The sequence below is a fragment of the Chionomys nivalis genome, chromosome 22, assembly GCF_950005125.1.
Source record: "Chionomys nivalis chromosome 22, mChiNiv1.1, whole genome shotgun sequence".
Lineage (NCBI taxonomy): Eukaryota > Metazoa > Chordata > Mammalia > Rodentia > Cricetidae > Chionomys > Chionomys nivalis.
In genome coordinates this window covers 16,653,365-16,677,600 of record NC_080107.1, presented here as the reverse complement: position 1 = coordinate 16,677,600, position 24,236 = coordinate 16,653,365, and the positions used below count along the sequence as shown (strand labels likewise).

Genomic DNA, 24,236 nt, shown 5'->3' with positions numbered 1-24,236 from the left:
ACTTATTTTACATTTCCAGTTTCATGTTGTGGCAAATGAAATATATGAATAGTATTATGTTGTATGTATTTGTCATATTTTCCTTATTCATCAGTGGCTGGACACTTAGACTGTTTCTATATCTTCATTATTATGAAAAATGTTACAATAAGTAATGATGGAGGTGGGTCATCTTTCTATCTGTTGTTTTATTGGTTAAGTAATAAAGAAACTGCCTTGGCCCCTTTAATAGGACAGAAAATTAGGTAGGTGGAGTAGACAGAATAGAATGCTGGGAGAAAGAAGGGGAGTCAGTGAGTCGCCATGATTCTCCCACTCCAGACAGACACAGGTTAAGATCTTTCCTGGTAAGCCAGCTCATGGTGCTACACAGAATATTAGAAATGGGTTAGATCAATATGTAAGAGCTAGCCAATAAGAGGTTATAACTAATGGGCCAGGCAGTGTTTAAAAGAATACAGTTTCTATGTAATTATTTCGGGTAAAGCTAGCCGTGCGGGCGGCCAGGTGCCAGGAACGTAGCCCGCCGCTAGTATCTCTACAAAGTAATTAGGTAATTTTTGAGAAAGAATTACCTATCCATCTGCGATGGCAATTCTTGGCTGTCACTTGACTAATCTGGAATTAACTAAAAACCCCAAATGGGGCACCCCTGTGAGGAATTTTTTTGTTTGATTTGAAGTGGGAAGATCTACTTCTAATCTGGATCTTGGAGGTGGGAGGACACACTTTTAATCCAGATCTTTTGAGATGGGGATACCTGACTCTAGTCTGGGCCACACCTTCTGCTAGAAGTCTATATAAGGGGGACAGGGAAAAGGGAAGTTCTGCTCTTCACCTACTTTTTTTTTATTTATAGCAAGTCCATTCCTCATTGGCATTTGAGTCTTCTTCTTTGAGATATCATATATATTGAAGACCAGCTGAGACATCCAGCCTCATGGACTGAGTAAGTACTGGATTCTTAAAATGTGCATTCTTAGGCAGCCATTGTTGGATTAGCTGGACCACAGCCTGTAAGTCATTCTAATGTATCTCTATCTATCTGTCTGTCTGAACACACACACACACACACACACACACACACACTCTTAAAGTTGGCTTTCGAATTAAACCAGAGTAGACAGGCCACATGGATTTCCCTTCTGTCCTGAGATCCCACTAAAATGTTATTAAAGGAATTTAAATGGTTCGTGAGGGAGAGGATGGTGGCAGGAGAGACATCAGTGGAGGAGAATTAACAGGGGATGTTTATGTCATAACTATGGAGAGCCATGTAGAGGTTGTTCACCATGAGAGTAGTTGGCTTCACGCCAGCCCTGAGAGTGTGGAGTTTTGAGGCTCAGACTGCATAGGGAAGAGGTGAAGGGGAGTCCGAAAGTGGGGATGGAGGTGCAGGGCAAACTGAGAGTCAGTCTGTCAGAAGGCACAGCAGCACAGGGCTTCCTGTCAGGCTGATCCATTATCTTATCTAAGCCTTTAGAAGAGGCTTAACAAAAGGAATCAAGTCTAAAAGTCAAACAGGGTAAACCGGTTAAAAGAAAACCCAACGCAGGAATTGAGCTTGGGGAGGGGAGGTGGGGTGTGGAGGAAAAGGGGGTTGGGAGGAAAGCAAAAAAGTACTTAATCTTAAATCTTCTGAGAACTACAATATGTGAAGAGTAAGAAGATAATTTAGGGCCCAGCACACAGCAGTTCGTAGCCTTAGCACAGGCAGCACTTCAGAAAGAAAGGTTGCTTCCTTTACATAAAACATCTGAACAGCTGTTAATGTATATAATTTTTGTTTAGTCTTTTTGGTGGGGAGTGCGCTGCAAATCGAAGTCAGAGTTTCTTTATATGTATGCTAATCACGAAGCTATACATAGTTGTATATGCTTTCTAAGAAAAGATTTACTTTTAATCATTTTTATTTGTATGTATGTCTGAGGGAGTACATGCAATGTGTGGACATGCCCGTAGAGGCCAGAAGAAGACATCAGCTCCTCAGGATCTGAAGTTACAGCTGGTTGTGACCTGCTGGGTGCGGGTAATGGTTTGGATTCTTGGATTCAGTCTTCTGATCTTGATTGGAAACTTGAATTTGTTATCTTCCTAACAGCTGAGGGATACGCAATGATATCCTAGCAAATAAATCTGTCTTCATAGACTGAGGAAAGCAAGCTTCAGGCTGGACATGGTGTCTCCCCTGCAACCTCAGCCCTCAAGAGGCAGAGGAAAGTGTGTGTCTGTAAGTTTGGGGCTAGCCTTGTCTACGTAGTGCATTTCAGGCCAACCTGGGCTATATATCTACTGAGCCCCATTTCAAATAAATAACAACGAATCAACAACCAAGCTTCAGAATATTGCTCCTGGGTCTTAGGACACCGCACCTCTGGGTCAGGAGGCTGGGAACATTTGTGCCTTGTGGTTGCAGGGGAGGCTTCCAAATAATCCAGTGTGGGCAGAGCTGACTTTTGTTGGGCGCTTTATAAATTAACTGCTTCAACCAGACGCAGCTGAGAGTTAAATGCTCTGGACACCCTCGGGCACAGTTCATGTTTCCTGTTTTCTGTCAAGCTCTGAAGAACCGGCAGACCTGACCGCGTCCCCCAGCTCAGCCTCCCCTGGCTCCTCAGCCATTGTGCTGTCCCAGCTCATTTGTGTCTGAATCTTTGGTACAGATCTGTGTGTGACAGAACTGCCTGGGAAAATCCTTCCTCGTGATTACTCTCAGTGTCAGAAAGGATTCACTTATGTTAACTACAATTTTCAAAAGTCGATTTAAATATTCAGAAAACTTAATGCTGATTCTTTTTGGCCGAAATATAGTTTTGATCTTACAAAAAAAATCCCCAAGAAAAACCCTGTAATCATGAACACAGCTTGCCACTGGAGATGTCAATGTTCTTTGATTCTTATTATCATCTGTTCTATGATTTCCCTGCCAACTCTTCACAAAGTGTTGGTGGTTGGTTGGTTTGGCACAGACAGGCAGGTATGGGAGGGAGCAGAGTAGGATTTCACTTTTAAAAATATGTATTATTATTATCACTATTGTTATTATATATATATGTGTGTATGTATGTATGTTCTTGTGTATGCATTTGTAGGAGAACGTAATTATGGGAGCGTTGTAAGAATGTGTACTTGTGAAGGTCAGAGGCCAACACTAGTGTTTTCCTCGATCGCTTGTCATCTGAGATGGGTTTGTTCGAGGAACCTGACACTCATTGATTGGCTTAGACTAGCTGGTCAACAAGCCCGGAAATCTTCCTGCCTCCAGCTTCCTAGCCCTAGGATCACAGGCATACACTGATGATTTGACTTTTCATAGGGGCACTGGGTATTCGAACTCAGGCCCCCATGCTTGTGCTACAGTCACATTGCTGACTGAATCATCTCCCTGCTCCCTAATTGTTATATTATGAATATCAGTTATAATTATGAGTGTTATTTGGTTTTTGAGGTTTATATGCCCAACTCTACCCTCAATAAACTTGAATCGACCCACAAAGGGAGACTGGGTACCACCTACCTTTGTAGCCTCACAACTGACACAATAGGCATTTAATGCATTGATTGACAGTAGACTTTTCTATTTCTCCCATTGGTAGTGAATTCTGGACATCCTATGAATCTAGTTGTTTAAGCTGAAAACGCTTATGTCAATCTAAGTAACTCCTGCTCCCTTAGAACCTTCACAGTGACACTAAGTCTATCAGCTGAAAGGCTCCTCTCCCTTTTCATATCTGCCAGCCATATACATACACTGTAACCAGTTGTCCTGTGCCTCAACCCTTGCCATAGACAGTCTCCCAAGCTTCTGTGTTCCCATTGCCCTCACCTGGGCTCTAAGAAGAGCCCAGATTAAAATGGAAAGCTTTATCTGACCACTCTTCTGCTTCATAACTGTCAACATCCAGCAGCTGAAGAACAAGCCAAGATTTTTATGCTGCAGCAAAGTCTTCCCTTCATCTTGGGGTCTTTGCCAAACCATCTGTGCTGATTTCCTTATGTACCCTGGATGGGCTTTCAGCCTAGAATCATCAAAACTCTAGTTATGTCTTTAACACAATATCTAAGTGGTGGGAGGTGGGGGGGAGGCATAGGAAAATGGGGGTCAGTGGTTGCCATGAGCTGGCTTTGAAAGGAACCCTTGGAAACTTTGCCTTGCTAGTAAACACTTTTTCCGTGAAAATTTCATTGCCTCGAGACGATTCTTATTCTCTTGTTCAGTCAGTCTGCAGGATGAACGGACTAAAGCAGGTAGGCACACGGTTTCACCAAGCTGTTGAGCTATTATCTGGCGATTCCATTCTGAGCCCCAAGTTTGTGTTGCACGATCTGCTGAGAGGTGAGCACACAGCGGGAAAGAGCAAACGTGACCTCTGTTCTCATCCTGCTTGCGGCGAGATGAAAGACATAAAAGTACCCCTACGAGAAGATGCCTAAGCGATGAGTGAAGACAGTTCAACAAGGAACATCATCATTTTACTTCTAAGTGGAGAACCCTTCTCATTCCCTATAGCTCCAAAATTACAAAGCCAAAACGCTCAACTTCTGAACCTACTCCTGATCACCATTCCAGAATGATAGCACAAGCTCCCGGCATGAAACTGACATTACCACTCACAATCTTCAGAATGGACCCACGTGTTCCTCTGTGTATCCTTAGGCCGTACTTTCAAGAATGAATATCTCAGCTTCTACCAACGGCCACACAAATGATGCCCTAAATGCCTTTAAGAGTTCCGGGAAGCTGGATGTGGTGGCACACGCCTTTCATCCCAGCATTTGGGAGACAGAGGCAGGAGGTTCTGTGAGTTTCAGGCCAGCCTGGTCTAGGACACACAGAGCAACATAGTGAGACCCCCCACCTCATCTCTCCGCACCAATAAAGAGTTCACGGAGCACTTTTAGATTCATCTTTTGACTCGAGATATGATTTGATCAATAATTCCTATGTTTACAACAAACTAAAGCAGTTTAGCTCTCTTTTCTCTCTCCAGCCAATTTTCCCATACTGTTTCACTCCATTTACACCCCTTCTCAAATAAGGAGAACGGGAGGACAGAGAGGGAAAGGAGGGTTTTCCAGATTCTTTGTTTTCTACTGAAATAATTTATTGAACATAGCTATGCCATATGCCTTTTAAAGTATATAAATGTCATAAGACAATTTACTAGAAACACTGTGTTTTTCTTTAATTTTTAAAATTTTCATTAAACAATGTCCCCAGGCTCCAATAGGAGTATTTTTTCCATGAGGACATTTGACATTTATTTATATCTTAAATTCTTTTGTAAGTGCGTTCTACCCATACCATTTAATTGAAACCCCTGTAATCTAAATGGGTATTGCCATTTTCAGGGTTCATGGTTCTTCCATATTTCCAATCATAACTGCCTTGATGTCTTTTGGGGCCACCCATTTTTCTATTCAGTCTGGATGCAGTGACCCTTTTCTTAGCTCCAAGGGTAGGCACCCATGACCTGATCTCAACTCAGCAACTCAACGCAGATCCCTAGGGTAGGAATCCTTACAGATCCTCAACAGAGCCAACTGGCAATAATCTTTGCAGTGGACTGCAACCCCCCCAAAGAGAAAACTCTCTTTCTCTAGACTTGGGCCTAAATAGATATAAGTTGAGCCTGTTGCTGTTACCTCGTGACAGCGAGAAGGCATTTCAGAACCTGGAGCTCAAACAAGAAGCAGAACAAAGAGATGGATAAAAAAGAAAAGCCGTACCTGACTTCATTAAGTGAGCCACACCCATAACCACACCCAACAACTGACCTTGAATCTCATAGTTGGGTGAACAAATTGTCTTTTTACTTCAGTCAGATTACTGTTTGATGATTGTCATTTACAACAAGAACAGCAACAACTCATGTGTCATAAAAAAACAAAAAATGTTCAGTGATTGACACCCATCAAATCTAATCATTCTCTTCGTCAAATATGTACTTTTACATATTTTACCCATTTTTTTCCTGATTCTCTCTTGAATCCTTTCTAGGTCATTAAATTGTATAATTTTAGGCATAAGATGGACAAAATAACTAAATTAATGCTTGCTGGGTTCTAGGGTACAGTTTGTGTATCTAAGTGTTTATATAAATCTTAGGTGTGTATATACTACAGTTATGTTTAGAATGCTAAGTTATTAATTAAAATGTTAAAACAGAGATGTCATATGAAAGAAAATAGTTTCAAATTTGATTTCATGTTATCATTTCCACACTGATTGTAAGATATGAATATTAATGACATTCCTAAGTAAATTTTTTTTAAATAATGCCTCCTATTTAAGTTAGAAAAAAACCCAAGTGTGTTACTGCATTTTTGAACTTGTGCTCTCTCTGGAAAACAATTAAATTGCCTTGCTACCCAAGTTTTTATAAAGCAAAGACCTAGAAAATGCAATAAAACTGAATATAATTTCCAAGAAGAACTGAGAGTCGTGAGGCTGTGGCTATTTGAAATAATATCAGAAAGCAGAATTTATGGCCCTATGAGTTATGGAAAAGGAAATTGAATTGTGTTTTATTTTTAAACACAACCACTAAAAAGGTGTTTCCATGGTAACGAGGTCACCACTAGCAGCCGTTACAGACCTGCCTGTCTTCTGATAGTGGGTTTAAAGATCTTTTTTTCAAATATGATTTTAGAAGACCGAGGGGAAGAAAAATGCACAGCTTTTCTGATCACTCCTCTGAACTGTAAATGAAGGAAACACACATGGTGTATTGGGTCTCTCATGTTTTATGGATGATGAGCATCCATGCCCGCCTTATTTTCAGAAGGAAGCCCGCTTGACCAGCTTCTGTGCCAACCTCTGAACAGATCTCATTAGCCTGATGGTAAGCAGGGCGAGCAGAAGTGGTTTGCAGAACTAGTCAAACAGAAATAAGGGGTGTACGAGAGAACATACTTCCTAGACATCTAAATATTGGAAGAGTTGAATAAATATTCCCCGGTTATTGTAAAGACTCGGTCTCAGATAAAATATTATATCACCAGTAGAGGAGATTAAGGCTACATTTTGTTTGGGACCAAAACAAACAAATAGTTTTTTAAGCTCTGTGACTATGACATCAGCTCATTTAGCCTGACAGGAAGAGCTCAACCCTTCCTCTTTATTCTCATAGTTATCCTCAGAGTGTTATTTTCCCCACTGAACTGGAGATCCTTGGGAGCAAAGACATTTCATTTATTTTTGTATTCATAATGCTCTGTCACATGACACTTTCTATATTAAAAAAAAAAAACCCTGAGAAACATAAGCGAAGAATGATCATCAACCACAGAGCTTCAAGTAGAAGCAAAAATCTCTGGTTTCATTTTGGGAACGAAGTACAGTCTGGGTATGCTTCTGGCCAGTCTCTGGGCCAGCGGCTCTGTCTAGCTCCTTGCTCATGGGTCCTTTAACTGTTCCATAAGGAGTCCAGTTGCCTCACCACTAGACAGATGGGGCAGAAGCTCTATGGGTGGGGCCCTTGCACCCCAGTCATTCTAGCTACTCAGGTGAGTATAATGTGCAGTCTTGAAGGGGATCAAGGTTTGCCCCTTCTGGATCGTAATTGAGTTCTGATTCATTGACTTCCCAAATTTTCTAATTTTCTATCTACCTTTCCCCTCCTTGATCACCTCATTGTGTTATATATACCCAGTATACAAAATCTCTTACTATAAATAACTACTTAGAAGCATTTTTCATTATAAAGTTTTCAGTCATTATAGTTAAGTCTCATGAAATCACTAGTTTGCCTAAATTATTACTTATTGTATTATTCGTTGCATGGATTATCTTTTTGTTTCTGTAAGTCAGTTTTTCAAAAACCAGGATGGAATTTGGTATCTGCGCAATAAATACTAAATAAGAAGCAGAAGAATGGCTGTACACCTCTGTGTTTCTATGTGCACATTTCCTGAGCCCCAAATGCCTTTTACCCTCCTATCTATCTAAAAAAGTTCCAGTCCTTCCAAGATACCAAGATCATACATGGTTTCCTCTTTAAGGAAGGTCTTCTAGATACAAATAGGTCATGAAGCCCTGGTTTGGGCAATGCCTTTGCCCCCTTTCACATTGCCCCTTTACACTTATCACACTGTATTGAACTTATTTTTCTTCTGTTTTGAAATCATCCAACTGATAGACAATTTGCGGCAGACACTGATCCAGACAATATATTGGTCTTCTCTTCCAGGACACAGCAAAAATCACCAGCAACAAGGTGCTTGCTGAAACAAGGGATAGATGGCCACACTGAAGGGAATCAAACCCAATTCATTTCAAAGCTGCTCAGGCTATGTAAGGACTGGATTATTGAACCTTTCTTCTCCTTCCTTCCTTCCTTCCTTCCTTCCTTCCTTCCTTCCTTCCTTCCTTCCTTCCTTCCTTCCTTCCCTTCCTCCCTCCTTCCTTCTTCCTTCCCTCAATCCCTCCCTCCCTCTCTTCCTTTCTTCCTTCCTTTCTCTTTTATTTGTTTAATGAGTCTTTCCTCTCCTCCCTCCCTCTCTCCCTTCTTCCCTCCCTCCTTCCCTCCCTCCCTCCCTCCTTCCCTCCCTTCCTTTCTCTTTGATTTGTTTATCTTAGTAATTGATGAGGGGAGGGCGCTTGTGTTCTAGTTAGGCTCTCTTCCAAGGGGGCTACAAGCAGATAGTTTCTCCAGCTATCTGCCCCAATCCTTATGGTAAAGTCCTGGAATATTGGTGTGACGCTGTCTAAAAGGAAGGCCTTTAGGAGGCAATAAGGGTCAGATGAGAGGAGGTGGGCAGCAACCACAGAGCCGGCTGCCATGTGATGACCTGTAGCAAGGGGACCCAGGGGCTCTTCTAAGATCAAAGCTCTTTGGCACCCTGCTCTTAGACTTCCTACCTACTTGAGTAACAGTTTTTTAACTTTTTTTTTTCAGGCAAGCTAAGAAGAAGTGACTTTACAGAGCAACAATTAGTCAAAAGGGAAACAAATTGTCTTGAGCACGTGCTGCTGATCAGATCTATCCAGCAGGTTTCCTCTCCGCCTTCTTTCTTAGAGACCATTCATAGAAGATGCAGCATTTCTTGCATTCATTAAGACATGACTTAAATTAATCTTTTTTTATTGTTTAGTACATTTCAGGTCTCCTGATGCATTTACTGACTGTAAATCTTTCTCTGATTTTTTTTCCCAAATACTCACTATATGGTGTTTCTCATTGCTATGTGTATATAACCTCTTTCTTTCTCCCTTTTTTCCTTTCTTATTTTCTATTTTGAGACCAAGTCTTCTGTATCTCAACATAACCGTGACATTGCTATATAGTTGAAAATGACTTTGATTTTTCACTCTTGATCTGCTGCCGCCTCTTCTTGGGCCCTGGGATTATAGGCATGAGCCATCATATCTGGCTATATTTTTATTTGTGTCTTTTTCTTATGTTCTTGAATATGATATATTTCAGCAAATATTGATGTAAAAGTCAAAAATACAACAGCACTTACATGTTTGGCCCCAAAGAAACTGCTCTTGTCATTACGATTCCAAGGATTATAGTGGTTAAAACTGTGGAAATGAAAGAGATCTGTACAAAGAAACGTGAAGACACCATCAGTATAAGATGCAGAAAATTTGTTTAAAATAGTACATCATTTTTAATTAATTTGGTAAACTTATTTATAGATTGCTTCTATCAGGCTCCCTAAGTGTTTTATAACCTTATAGATTAGTCCCTACACTGGTTGGGTGGGTGCATAACTACTTAACAGATTATAATCGTCCCTGAGACCCAAACAGAGGATCGAGGGTCCACTGTGGTTTTACAATGAAGTTTGAAGCCCTCTCAGTGACTTCCTGCACAGGATACAAAGTGAGCGCTTTTAATTTATTAAAGTTAAAATGAAAATATCTTTTTTTAAAAAAAATTCAGGTCCTATTTTAGTACTGACTTAAGCTGCTTTCCATCTACTGTTGCTTTTTCCATTTTCATCTCCCCCTTTTCCTTTCAACATACCATGCATACACTCATCACAATTCTCTTTTTTCATGTCTGCCTTTCCCTCTCTGCTCTCGAGCTCCGTTGGTCTATTCTTCCCATGTGGTTTGCCCTTTGCTCTGTGTTTCTGGGTCTGTTCTTTGTCTTCCTCTCAGCACTGTGCCTGTTTCATCCAGCTAACACACGGGTCGCTGTGCGTGCGCATGTACCGTGTACACTCATTACATTAGGTTTGCGAATCGATTCTCCATTTAAAATGGATAAGCACATCTGAGATGGTTTCTAGGATAGGTTAAAAAAAAAAGCGCTCAGATCGCTTTTATTTCATGTGCTTATCGTTAACATTGGATTTTAAGTTTTTAATGTTTAATTTGAAACAAATATCTATGATGAGTTCCCTGGTCCTGTGAGGGACAGAGAGAAAAAATAGCCAATGGAAGTTCACACAGCTAGAAGGTGACAGGTGGCATTCAAATGCAAGCAGCCTACTCCATAGAGAGCCTGCCCTGTGCTTTTTAAATCAGGATTTCAGTAGGACACTTCAAGAGATGTGTAGGGAATTCATATGTTAAGGATCATTATTTTTTCATAAATGTTTTGCTTTCTACTTTCAGAAGATAACATTTATGCATCTATATTGAACATTTACGTATCTATATTAAATATATATATTTATATATATATTTTTCACTTGTAAAGTAAAAAAAAAAATGCTCAATCATTCAGATACCTGACACAAAAAATTGCTTTTGATACAATTTTCTTACTTTCTTTTTTCTTTCTTCTATCTCCCTCCCTTTCCCTCCCTCCCTCCCTCCCTCCCTCCCTCCCTCCCTCCCTCCCTCCCTCCTTTCTTTCTTTCTTTCTTTCTTTCTTTCTTTCTTTTTTTCTTTCTTTCTTTCTCTCTTTTTTGATGAGGTCTCACTACGTAGCCCTGACTGGCCAGGAATTATGTATAGATCAGGTTGGCTTCAACTCATAGAGATCTGTCTGCCTCTTTCTCCAGCTCCTGAATATAACAGCTGCGCACTGCCATGTCTGGCTTCCCTTTTGGTCCTTGCTTGTCACTGAATGGCTGCTAAAGACAAAAGGCCTGGTAGTGAGAACACTCCCCCATGCTGGCTCCCTGTCCAGCTCTGCCTGGAAGAAGGGACCTCACTCATCCCTGGTAACAGTGTCAAACATCAAAGGCAGGAACAGAATGGAGTTGATGGGTGCAGTGTTCAAAGCAGACCATAGAAGTGTCACATGATTAACCCTTTTAGAAAATGTCCGATCAGAATATTTAATCATGTAGACATAGTACCAATTATATTTTGAGTAAAATAAAAACATTCCTTGGCAGTAAGAGAATAAAATACAAGCAGATAAAGGATAGTCTATGTAAATAAGGTTAGGTGGTGAGTCAAATAATGATTTAGTTAATCTTATTAGAAAGACTTTAGTCCCATGGGCAAAATTCTCTACAATTGATCAATCAAAAAATTGGTATTTAAAGTCACTGAGTGGGTAGCCTGGTGGTGGTGGCACAGGTCTTTAATCCAGTACTTAGGAGGCAGAGACAGGCGGATCTCTAAGTTCAAGGTCAGCCTGGTCTACAGAACTATTTTCAAGATAGCCAGGAAATAGAGAAAGCCTGTCTCAAAAAACAAAACAACAAAAAATTCAGAGTGGAAACACGTAGAATAGACATTGTAATTTGCAAATAAAAACATTTTGCATCATTTAAGTGATTCATCCTTTATATACTTTTATTTACATTTTATTTTAACTGATACACAAAACATAAAATTTACATAGATTCAGGGTCCCACACAGTTTGTCAATGCATTTATTGTACAATGCTTAAATAAGATTAAACATTTATCTCTTCCAACACTTCTCTCTTTGTCATACTTAGTTTAATCCAATTGTTTAAAATACCTACAGAAAAGGTGGGACACTTTTCTAATAAAGTAGACTGCTTTAAATACAGTTTTCCATATTTTCTAAATTGAAAATTTATTGTCTGATATCAGATTATCTCCTTTAGAAAAGGAAAAAGGAAGAACATATTTTCTTCACATTTAACATAAGTTTCCCCAAATGAGCTATTCTCAGTTTGCTAAGCATAACTGTGGTGGCAGCTGAGTAGACTGCAGGTCCGCAAAATTAAGGGCTATTTAAAAAATGTAAAAATGGGGCCGGAGAGATGGCTCAGTGGTTAAGAGCACTGGCTGCTTCTACAGAGGTCATGAGTGGGATTCCTAGCACCTACGGCAGCTCTCACACCCTCCGTAACTCCAGTTCCAGGGGATCTTCCAGCTCCCGGAAGTACACAGTACACACACACACATGCAAGTGCAACACTCACGTACACAGAAATAAAAACAAGTAAAGCTTTAAAATGTAGAAATTACCTTTCCTAGCTTTGCTATATCTCGGTACAACGACAGAGGCAGAGTAAATGTAGCCGTTGAAACCACAATAATGAAGTGTCGGCCAATAAACACGCTTCCAGGATCAACTGAAATATAGTAAATATTATTTAGTGTGTATACATATAAATAGCGCATTGTGTGGCACATTAACTACCCAAACATTTCATTATAAACAATGATGTAAAAAAACTAAACCATATATGAAGATGATTTCGAGTTAATAAACAAAAAAAATCATGTTAAAACAGAACTATGCCACAAAAATATAATACAAAATAACCCAAGAATGAACTTATGCTTCCTATGATGTCATAGAATTTTACATTCCTATGAATAGCGTCTTTAAAAATTATTAATTTATTTAATGTTCATAGCTGTTTTACTGTATATATATCTGTTCATCACTTGAATGCCTGATGCCCCTGAAGGCCAGAGGAGGGTATCAAATTCCCTAGAAATGGTTACAGATGGCTGTGAGCTACTATGTAGGTCCTAGGAATCGAACCCTGGTCCTCTGCAAGGGCAGCTCGTACTCTAAACAATGAGCAGCTTCACTAGCCCCAGCTGCCTTCTCGTCAGTTTCCCCGCTCCTAAACTACAAGCAAGCATGCCCATCCTTTTTGAATTACTCTCAGAGCCAAGCCATGGTGACGGGCTCAACAGGAAGTGGGCTTGTGACACGTGCTTAAAATGTCACCTGAGGATATTCACGGCAGCTGTCACACAATTGGCCCACAATGGAAACAACACAAACGTGCCCTGGCTGACTGCCACACTAGTGTGTTTATGTTTCCATAGCATGGGAGACTCCTAAGCATAGAAATATAACCAGGCAGACTCCTCATGGAGTCAGTGGGGTAACAAATTCCGGCCACATACAACCTGCTGAGTGCAAGGAGTCAGAATCAGAAAGCTGTGTGGTTTGTTTGTTTATTTATTTATTTTGATGGGATTTACATGGTGTTCTGAAAAAAAAGTGAATCAAATGGAAATGCATTGAAAATGGCAACTTTTTTTGAGACAGGGTTTCTCTGGCTTTCCTGGAACTTGCTCTGTAGACCAGGCTGGTCTGGAACTCAGAGGTCCATCTGCCTCTACATCTAGGGTGTTGGGATTATTGAAGACTTGTACTACCACACCTGGAGAAGAACAGCAACTTTTAAAAATTGGTCAAAAAGTAATTTAAGTTTGTTGTATTGGATGGATGTGAGCCCTGGGAACTGCAAGGTCTGTGAGGCAGCCCAGCTCCACAGTCAAATGTTTTGTTTGTAAATTATGAATTACATCATACCTATGAAAAGTAAGCTTATTTCAACTCGCCACACTTCTCATGTTTACCTACCTCCTGGGATTCTTTGAAAGACTTTGCTCAAAGTATCTCCGGTTATTATGTTGTAACTTATCATAGCTGAAAGCACAATGACAGGAACGGCCGTTAATAAGCCTGCACATGTTTTTCTCTTGCATATTCTGAACACTGGAAGTTACAACATTCTAAATACTGACATAGGCTTAGCATGCATTGCACATAATTTCTAGTATGCCCGGCTTAAGGATAAGATGAAAGATTTATGCCAAAATGTCAACTTGAGCTGCCGGAAAATTTTCACGATACAAATTGGTTCATCCCAGAATGTGCTCGATCGTTGAGATTTGACACTCATTTGAAATGTGATTTATTTTGTTGTGGAGGGTTGGTTTCCAAACACCTTTTTTGGGGGAAGACACATGCTACTTACACTGAAGAATGACAACAGTAAAATTTGAAGACACATACACACACACACACAAACAAAGTCTTCATTTGAAAATGCAAGGCTTTCAAAGGAAGTATATTTTTATATATTTTTGTGGGAACACATAGACTTACTTCAACTGTAGCTTCTTTAATTCTAATAAAAATATGAAATCACCATTGTTTGAAATTCTCAAAGAATTAATAAGATGTAAGTGAAGTCTTTGGTTGTTAATTTATATGAACATTTTATCTGTTTAAGAAGTGGGTGACATTTTTACCATTGTAGTACAAATATTGGCACATGACTTCCCTCAAATCATTAGGTTTTCATAAAACAAAAATCATTTGTATTGAGCCTTAAGAGAGACTTGTTAGTTTTCTCACTCACTTTCAATCCCAAATCACTGTGTATGTCTATGTATATATATATATGTGTATGTATATGTATATTTGTGTGTGCGTATTCTGTGTGTAAATGTGTGTATGTCTGTGCATTGTGAATATATTTTTGTGTATATGTATGTGTATTGTGCATATGTATGTGTGTGTGAGTGATATTTGCATGTATATATATGCTGTATATTCATATACACATTTAATAGAGAGAGAGAGCATACAGCAGGTAAGGAAAATTAAAACATTAACCAAATTCCCATTTTATTTTAGAAAAAAATAGTAATAGAATAGGTAAAATGTATTAGAAAATATGAAGGAAAATTGTTAAAGATGCAAGCGCTTAATTTGGAAAACACTTTAACTATTAGTGTTTTTTTTGGGTTTTTTTTTTTTCTTGGCTCTCAAATGCCTATTAAAGATGCTGTCATTCAGAAAGGACCACATGGGTACCAGCTATTATAGCATCTTTCTTCACGGCCACCTTACCTATGAAAGGGTACATAAACTGTAGGGCAGAGAGCAGCAAGTATCCTGGGAAGCCAAAGGTCTTGTTAACCAAAGACTGGTAGGAGTCTGTTCCAGAGAGGGCTCCTCCTTTTATCAATAAAATGAGGGAAAAGTCTGTAGCAAAACAAAACAAAACACAAATCATCTGAAACAAAGGGTCGGCATGTTTTGACTGTTGTCTTTGAGAAGAGATTCATTTTTAAATTAAGGTTTCATGTGGCCAGGGATGGCTTCAAGTTTGTTCTGTATTCATGACTGACTCTGAACTCCTGCGTGCCCTGCCTCAATCTCCCCAGTGCTGAGATGATAGTCAAGAGACACCATATTGGGGTGTGGGAACTCCATCCAAGAATGGAGTCCTGGGAGGGGGATTTTGAGTGCATGTAAGAAAACAGAACAAGGGTCTTGTGACTTCAGTTTCTTTGAAACCATGGGTTTGTTCTTCGAATGCATTTTCCTGGCCCTCCCAGGTCTAGTGGGTAGGAGGGAGTTTGCTTCAGATTATTTGTTAACTGGCTATGGTTAAATGTTTAAATGCCTTAGTGGAAAAACATGTTTTCTACATGCACAGCCTGACCTCATGAGAACTTCACTCATGCACCCTTTCTTAACCCTCAGAGTGTACACTGCTCTGAATAAAGTTTGCTATTGCATGGGACTTGAGTTCCCCTCATTTCTTGGCTCCATCTCCCAGGTTCCACTGCCTCTAGCGTGGTTTCCCTGGGTTCCTAATGGTGCTGGAGGGGCTGGGGATTGAACCCAAGGCTTCACACATACAAGACAATCACTGTACCAATGGAGCTTCATCCCCAGCCTGGGAAAAGGAGAATTCCAAGAGAAGAGCTGCGGTGGTACAGTATTACCATGACAAGGTTAGCGACTTTTAATAAAACATCATTTTTCTTCTACTTATATGTCTTTCAAACACAATGCAGATATCCTTGAATATCCAGGTGATGCCCTGAATAGGGCAGAGGCAGTATGACCACCAAAGGCCAGGGATACTCATAATTTTCTATTACAAAGATGTAGCCACGGTTATGGGGATGCAACTCCACTGCAGGTGATATAACATAGGTGCTCAACCTGTAAGCACCGTGGTGAGGATTTTAGGGTTAATGAATATATAAGACTCAGAGCATTTGGTTTGGAACAAAATAAAATCAGTAACTTAATTTTAAAGCTATTATGGCTAAGAGTGCACTCTATGGATTTTTTTAAAAATTACTTACATTGTAGCTATTTCATTTCAAATTTTAGGTTTAAGCTGAAGACATAAATATGCAGTAATTATATAAATAAAAATAATTTTCCCCAGGTGGTGGTAACACACACCTTTAATCCCAGCACGTGGAAGGCAGAAGTAGGGGGGCTCCATGAATTCAAGGCCAGCCCAGTCTACAGAATGAGTTCCAAGACAGCCGGAACTGTTACACAGAGAAACTACTGTTTAAATGTAGCCTTACCAAGTAATTTCCACTGGATCGAATGGGTACTAAGGACCATAGGGTTAAGGACACAGGATTTAAATTCCAACCTAACTCCATAGTTTAAGATTTTAACTACGGTGTTGAACAATAGATCTGTAGGATTCCCATAATTTGTAAAAAAGACTGATTCCCATTAAAAAATTGTAGTGTTGGGCAAGAAAAAATTAACTTGCTGTATTTGTAGATTTTGCTCTTAAAGCATAAAAAGTGAATCTTAAAATATAAATTGTTTGACTTTCGTGAGGGAGATCTTTTATTTATCAAAATTATTCAAAGATGTGGATGATTTTAGTAAATGAATGGGTTAATTGTTCCTAATGATAGTGAGCTTGCAATGCAGGACTTTGGTGGAATTGTACATCACGGGTACACCAACAATTGAACATGCTATTTGCAGTGTGGTTTATTTACATGTAATATGATGTGGGTTTACTAACCATTCATCTTCTTCCAATCCTGATTCACAGGTGAGATGTTTACTTTTCTCTGCCTGCTGGTTTATAATTATGTGTTCACCATGCACTAAAGCTATGGTAATATACTGGGTGGAAATTAAATATTTGCCAGCACCAACTGGAAAGCAGGCAATTAAAAAATGGGAAGGCTTTTAAAGATACTTATATTCATCAGCATAGATTATGCATCTCTCAGGTCTGGATTGGAGAGGCTGTTCTGCATGTACCTGCCAGCCCAACCCTGTGCATCGTGGAGCAATGTCCTCTCAGCCAGCACTGGCCTTGGAAGTGACTTTCTCAGCCACCACTTTCTGCATGAAGTGGAAAAGGCACATGACCAGGCTTAGGCTTGGTGATAGAACATGCTACTTTCACTAATCTGTTTAAGAGATTAGGAAGAAAAGCAAATCCCCTCAAATGTGATGCTTAATTTCCTCAGGTTCCTTTGATGAACTTCTTAATTAACTGGGAGATCCAATTGCAGGGCATATTTGTGTAGGTGAAGAAGTCATTGAACAATTTATACTGCAGGGATATGCAACCGTGTGCTATTTACCTGTAATATATGATACCCAGAATAAAAGCAGCATTCCCAAGGGAAATCCAGCTTGATTCATTGAATATGGCAATCCTGGGAAAACACGAAATGGCCCAACCCATTAAAATGACATATAGAAACGCAAAAATATCTCACAATTCATATATAGGAAGTAAAATAAATTCTGTATATCCATGATTAAAAGTTGTATCATAAGACAAGATAGTCCTAAATCAAATATTAGCATATTAGCACTTATTCCAGAATGGAATGCCATTAAATTGATGGCACGTCAGGAGGGCAAGCAGATGAGATGAATGAAGAAGAATTCAAAAGCAGCAAATCAAAAATCAATTTCAGTTCAAGCAAGGCTTATTTCAGTGTGATGGTTAGTGCCCTAGATTCCAGGGAGAACAAAGACCCCAAGCCCTGCCTGACATGCTGCTATAGGAAGCAGCGGGAAATGGTTGTGGGATCTTAGGGGAGACTGATCATGGAGCCAAAATGGGGGTGTCATTTAGGAAATGAGGGAACGCAGGAAGCACAGGCATACAGAATTACTTTTTCTCAAGCTAAATGGGGTTTAGAAGATTATTTTTTATGATTTTGTGGATGTGGATAATTTTAGATTATAGATGACAAAATATTCAAAATGGAATAATTTAAACATTTCTCTCCAGAATATTTCTTTTTAGAAAAGATTTCTCTTTAAAACAAAGCTTCCGGGTGCAGTGAAGTGGAACATTATTGCATCACTGACCTGCATGTACCTGAAAAGTATTCATAACAGGAACAAATTTCAGACTTCTGTCAGTTGAACTGCTCATGCTCCATGACACATGGACACAGACTTTTAAGCAAGCTTTAACCCTGCTTACTTCTGTTTCACCCCAGGAATCTCCAATTTATTGTTCATTTAAAAAATATGTATACATGGATTAATGTAAAGCCAGAAAGCACATAAACTTGTGAAAAAAAATAAGAAATTGACTCAGGGGCTAGAGAGATGGCCCAGCAGTTAAGAACACTTATTGCTCCTGCCAAATACCCATTTCTCAGTACCCACATGGTGGCATACTACCATCCTTAAATCCAGTTCCAGGGAGTCCGGCACACCCTCCTGACCTCTGTGGGCACCGGGTAATGCATGTGGTGTACGTGCATGCAGGCAAAACACACACACACATGCACATAAAATAATAAATAAATAAAATCAAGAAAAGAAAAACAACTCATTTGATAAACTTAACAGTTTTAAGCAGATAACAATATGAAAAAATGTTGTTGCAGAATGTTGCGTATTTGGTGAGCAATGCAGTTGACAGAAATTTGTTTTTCCTACCTCTTTGGAAATGGAATGTTTTCCAACTATGACAAACAATAGAGGCTGGAAAATACCGTTTCTCTCACTGTAGCGCACAACCCTTTCAAAGTTTTTACTCTTTAAAGAGGCTTTCCCTTGCTTCTGATTGATTGGAAAAACATGGACTATTCTTTCCTTATCGATTGTAACCACCATTGTAAATGAACCGTAATAGTGGCTAGGTGTTCAAAATTAATATTTCATACGTTCACGGTTTAAGTTTAGCATCCTGTAGGTAGGTCCAGAAATATTGTCTAGTTTAATATTCCATAGGATTGATTGTTAAAGTCTCGTATTAAACTTTTGTGCCTGCTGTGCATACAAGAATCGGGAATTCCCTCCTGAGACTAATGGGATTTAAGTAATGGAGTCTACTCGAGGAAGAAGAACAAATGCACTAGATGAAATGATAACTGACCAGGCCATCTATGAAGAGCCCATTTTCCCTGTCCCCTGGGCACTCCCCCTTCTCCTCCCCAGGATACTATCTACTGTGGAGCAAAACACAGTCATCTAATTAAGATTTTTTTTTTCTTTAAAACAACCAGCAAATGCTAGCAGAATATTAACAGTTTTAACTCCCTCACCCCCCTTTTAACTTAACTTCACAAAGAGAACCCAACAGGCACAGATGGCTTACCTATTATCCCGGATCCTATGACAGAATTGACCACATTGAACACAGCAGCAGAATGGCAGGATTTCCTTTGGTGTTCATGGCCAGAGACCAGGCTTTCTCTGTCACTCAGGTGTGTTTCTCTCTATTTTAATAGATGAAAGAATGATTAAACATTTACTAGTTTGAAAGTGGATAATGTCAGATAAATAAGCAATGCAGGATTCAAACATAGTTAATGACATCAAGTAATTCCTATAGCGTTAATAATATGATAACAAGGGAAAACAGGAAAGGCTAAGCATCCCAAAGAACTTTACAAACTTTATCCCTAAGTCTTCACATTGCCTTCACCCAACTGTTTTGAGCGAATTCCAGAGTATGGGGTCTGTTTATGAAATTAAAGAAGTTATAGAAAAGTGTTTATTCAGAAGGTGTAGGTCAGATTCAATCAGATAAAGCCCCCTCCTCCTTTTTGCCAAACCAAGACCCCAGCCTGAAAGTGGACGGGAGCTGTTCAGCTCCTGCCCCTGTTGCCACTTTTACCTGCCGCCGGTCGCGGTCGCCTAGCTCTGGACGCTGGTAGCTCATATCTGCACAAGGGAAGGTTCTGGGCTGGGAAGCCGGCTCCCACCTGGCCAGGCTCCCCTGCCGTTTTGCCTGCAATCAAGGTCGCCAGAGAGATAGAGAGAGCCGGTTCCGTGGTCCCGGCTGCAACTCAGAGGTCTCCGCCTTCACCAGGGCGGGTTCTCTCGCTGGCTGCTGCTGGTTTGGATGCTCTAGGATTTTTCCAACCCGCAGCCCGCTCTCCCCTCACTCAGATCACTCAGGTATCTCTCCCTGAAACTGCGAAAGTACAACCTGTTCCTCCCACAGCGCCCTAGCTTGCTTCTTCTGTTCCTAACTCAGTTGTTGGTTCCTATCCTAGAGTCTGAAGCCAGCTAAGAACCCAGAAGCAACTTGCTCCACAGAGTGACTTTTCTACCCAGCGTCGCTCCCCTTACACTTCTTTTGGGTCGAACAGGACGGTGGAATTTTAGGACTTTTATAGTAAGTGGAAATAGAAAGAAAGAAAGAAAGGAAGGAAGGAAGGAAGGAAGGAAGGAAGGAAGGAAGGAAGGAAGGAAGGAAGGAAGGAAGGAAGGAAGAAAGAAAGAGAAAACACAACACAACATAAAACACAGTTCTAGGGTTTTAGCAAGCTTGTTTACTTTGCATGCGCCAGTTAAATGCACCCTGGAGGAGACAGAAAGAGAAAGGCATGATGGATTGATATTGGATGCAGGCAATGGAGCTTTTAAAAGGAAAGGGTAAACAGGGGAAGGGAAGGAACCTAGAATATTTGAGCTAGGAAGAGCCTTAAATGATCGTCTATTTATCCTTTTGTGTTAAGCAGATGAAACAGGTCTGGAGATACATGATGGCGAATGAACTTTGGGGCAAGAAGAATAATAATACACAGATGCTAACCGAGGTTTTTTTTTTTTTTTGTGTGTGAACATTTAAAATTAAGGGGGGCTTTAAAAATTTTTTTTAAATAGGGAAAAATGAGAGTGGGGAGGTAGGTCGGTGTCTAAAGCCCTTTGCATAAAAGCGTGAAAGCCGGAGTTTGGATCCTCAGGACCCCTTGACTGCCAAGCCAGTGTGGTGGAGACAGGATTCCCAGGGCAAGCTGGACAGCTAAACTTGCCGAGGGACACTCTTTGGGGTACGTTAAGAGTTGCAGCTCCAGTGAACGAAGTGGAGATCTACGGAGGAGAGCTCCACCTCAGCCCTGGGCCTCCACACGTGCACACACAGGCGTAGGCACACACGTGTGTACACAACATGCAAAGGAAAAGAAAGAAAACTATGGAAAATCTAGTTATATAAAAACCCTCCATTACTCTGAACCATCGACTGAAGAAGTTTTAATATTTGCTCTTGCTCTTTAGTTTATAGAAATGAACACGTAATGCTACAGCAGAAACCCCACTGACCCCCTGTTCCTTCCTCCTCACAACAGCCCTGGAGCCACCCAAGTCATGAAGTGGCCAGTACATTTCCCCATCTACCATTCATAAGTATTTATTTGTAACCATAAGTATGTATGTATGTTTGTATGTGTATATGTATGTATGTATGTATCTCTCCCCCCCACACACATCTGTGCCACGGTACACTCACCCGCACACATCCAGGCACACACTAAACCCATAAGTAAATGTACTCTGAGGTACGAGTTAGACCCCTGCAGATACAGTTCATCTACTTCGTCTTACCTGACATGGGCATTTCTCGATGGAAATGAACTCTGTTTACTTCTCATTTTACCACCTCCTGGAGCATATGTTATAGAGAACTGTTCCCTGGGAAGTCGACAGGAGCATTTCAGCTTCACTAAATGCTTCTAAATTGCTCTACGTGTTGATAATTCCTATTACTCTCCCCTAGCAGGGTGAAATCCTTGGTTTCCTGCATCATCAATACCAAAACATCAAGAAAGGTTTATTTCGTATTTTGTTTAAAGCTTTGCTGTTTTTCTGTGAGTTTTAAAGTGAACCATGATAAATGTATAAATTTTTATTATCTTACGTTGAAGTAAAGGATCTTTGCATATATTCAATAACTATTGGTTTTGTTTTTTTAGAAACTTAATTTTATAACCCTTGAACATTTGGTATTGGCTATTTGACCTTTCTTTCTTCCTTCTTTTCTTCTTTTATTTTTTCCTTCCTTCCCTCCTTTCCTCCCTCTCTCCCTTCCTCTATCCCCCCCCCTTTTTTTTGCTCATTTTGAGACAGTGTCTCAGTAAAGCCTTGGTGGGCTTGAATCTTACTATGTAGAACAGACTGGCTTTGAACTTCCAACAGGAGAACTGTTCTCCTGCCTCAGCCTCCTGAGTGCTGGTATTATAACTGTGTGCTCTCGTATTTAGTTGGTCTTGTGGATTTGTAGGGATTAGTTATACATCTGGGACATCAAACCTATGTCAGTCATGTATTTTGTACAGTTTCACCCAGCTTCTATTAGAATTATTTTTCCTCTTTAATATTTGCAAGTTTGATATACTTAAAGTTAATAATCTTAATCCAGATCCAAATGAATTAAGAAAGGAACTACAACCTTATTTTATTAAATTTATAGATGCAAAAGTCTTAAAGGAAATAACAAGTTGGATAAAATAGGATTCATAACCAGCAACACATATTTTTCATTTTGAGGAAGCTTCGGAAGCAATCTCATTTCTTTAAAAATGAAACAGAAATGTGCAACTTGTGACTTTTACACAAAGTGGTATTGAAATTCTAAGTCTAAAACGATAATAAATGAAAAAAAATGAAGGTATGAGGATTAGAAATATAGAAAAAAGACCCTGTCATTATTTTCAAGTGATGAGAGCTTTACAAAGAAAAATCCAAAAGAATTAGAGAAAATGTTTGTTATAATTTGAGAACATAGAGAAGACAAGATTTAAGATTGACCTAAGCATATACTAATTTCTGTACTGCAATAATAAACAACCAGAAATAATGTGAAAGAATGTAATACTACCAGTGAATAGCAAATCCTTGGCAATAAATGCAACACATATTTGAGACTGTAAACTTGAAAGGCTTGTAAAAACTTAAGTTCTCAATGAAAAGAAAAACTTAGTCTTAAAAAGTATAAACTAAGGGAGCAATTATTAGGGCTAGGAAAAGGATAGCAAGGAGGAAGGAGTGGGGAGGAGGGTAAAAGGCAGGGTGAGGGAAAAGAAAGAAACAATGATGTCAGGAAATTTGGAGGCAAATGGACAGGATTAGAAAACAATCTTCCTGAATGAGGTAACCCAGACCTAGAAAGACAAACAAGGTATGCACTCACATATAAGTGTATGTTAACTGTAAAATAAAGAATAATCATGCTACAATCCACAGACCCAGAGAGGCTGGATAACAAGGAGGGTCCCAGGAGAGGAGGGCACTTGGATCTCCTAGGTGAACTGGGGCTGGGTGGGTGGGAACTTGAGGCATTGGTTGGCAGGTGAATGGAGGGAGTACTGAAAGAGATGATGGGAAAGAGGGGGGCATTTCAGGGTCAGGTAGATGCAAGAGAAACTCCCAGGAATCTACAAGGATGTCCCCAGACTCCTACCATAGTCGATAGTGACTATGCAGCCTGAACTGGTCATCTCCTGTGATCACGCAAGACTTCTAGGGGAGGAACTGGGACATCAATGCAGCCACATTACCTTTGACCTACAGCCAGCCAGTCCTGTTTATGGAACGTGTGAAGGTAGTGGGGGAATTAGGGTGGTGCAGAGATTGTGGGAGTAGCCAACCAATGACTGCTCCAGCCTCACACCCATATCCATGAGAGTGATCCAACTCTCATGTGTCAGCACTGCCTGGAAAGTCAGGGCCCAGAGGCTGCATGGCCCAGAGACCTGAGATAGAACCAACCTATGGGAGAGGGAAAAAAGTCAATGTAATGATGCCTAATGATATTCTGTTACACTCATAGATTGGCCACTACCTCAATTGTCAGCAGAGAGACTTCATTCAGTAACTGATGGAAATAGAGGCAGAGACCCACAGCCAAACATTAGCCGAGCTCGGGGAATCCTACTGAAGAGATGGAGCAAGGACTGTAGGAGCCAAAGGGGTCAAGGACACCACAAAAAATTTTCCAGAATCAACTAACCTGGTCTCATCGGAACTCATGGAGTCTGAATCAACAACCAGGGAGCCTGCATGTGACTGACCTAGGCCCTCTACGTATATGTGACAGTT

General features: G+C 40.1%; 1 protein-coding gene across 1 annotated transcript in view; it reads right to left on the bottom strand.

The window, feature by feature from the left end:
* Slc38a11 (solute carrier family 38 member 11) overlaps positions 1–20,147 on the bottom strand; it is a 43,912-nt gene extending 23,765 nt beyond the window's left edge. Inside the window, exons 1-7 of the mRNA XM_057755542.1 lie at positions 20,029–20,147; positions 19,507–19,627; positions 17,522–17,596; positions 15,000–15,134; positions 13,722–13,787; positions 12,359–12,465; positions 9,469–9,548 (exon numbers count right to left, since the gene is read on the bottom strand). Of these exons, the coding sequence (XP_057611525.1) occupies positions 9,469–9,548; positions 12,359–12,465; positions 13,722–13,787; positions 15,000–15,134; positions 17,522–17,596; positions 19,507–19,627; positions 20,029–20,073 (629 nt within the window). The 5' untranslated portion in view covers positions 20,074–20,147. The remainder of the gene's footprint in view (positions 1–9,468; positions 9,549–12,358; positions 12,466–13,721; positions 13,788–14,999; positions 15,135–17,521; positions 17,597–19,506; positions 19,628–20,028) is intronic.
* Positions 20,148–24,236: the final 4,089 nt, after the last annotated feature.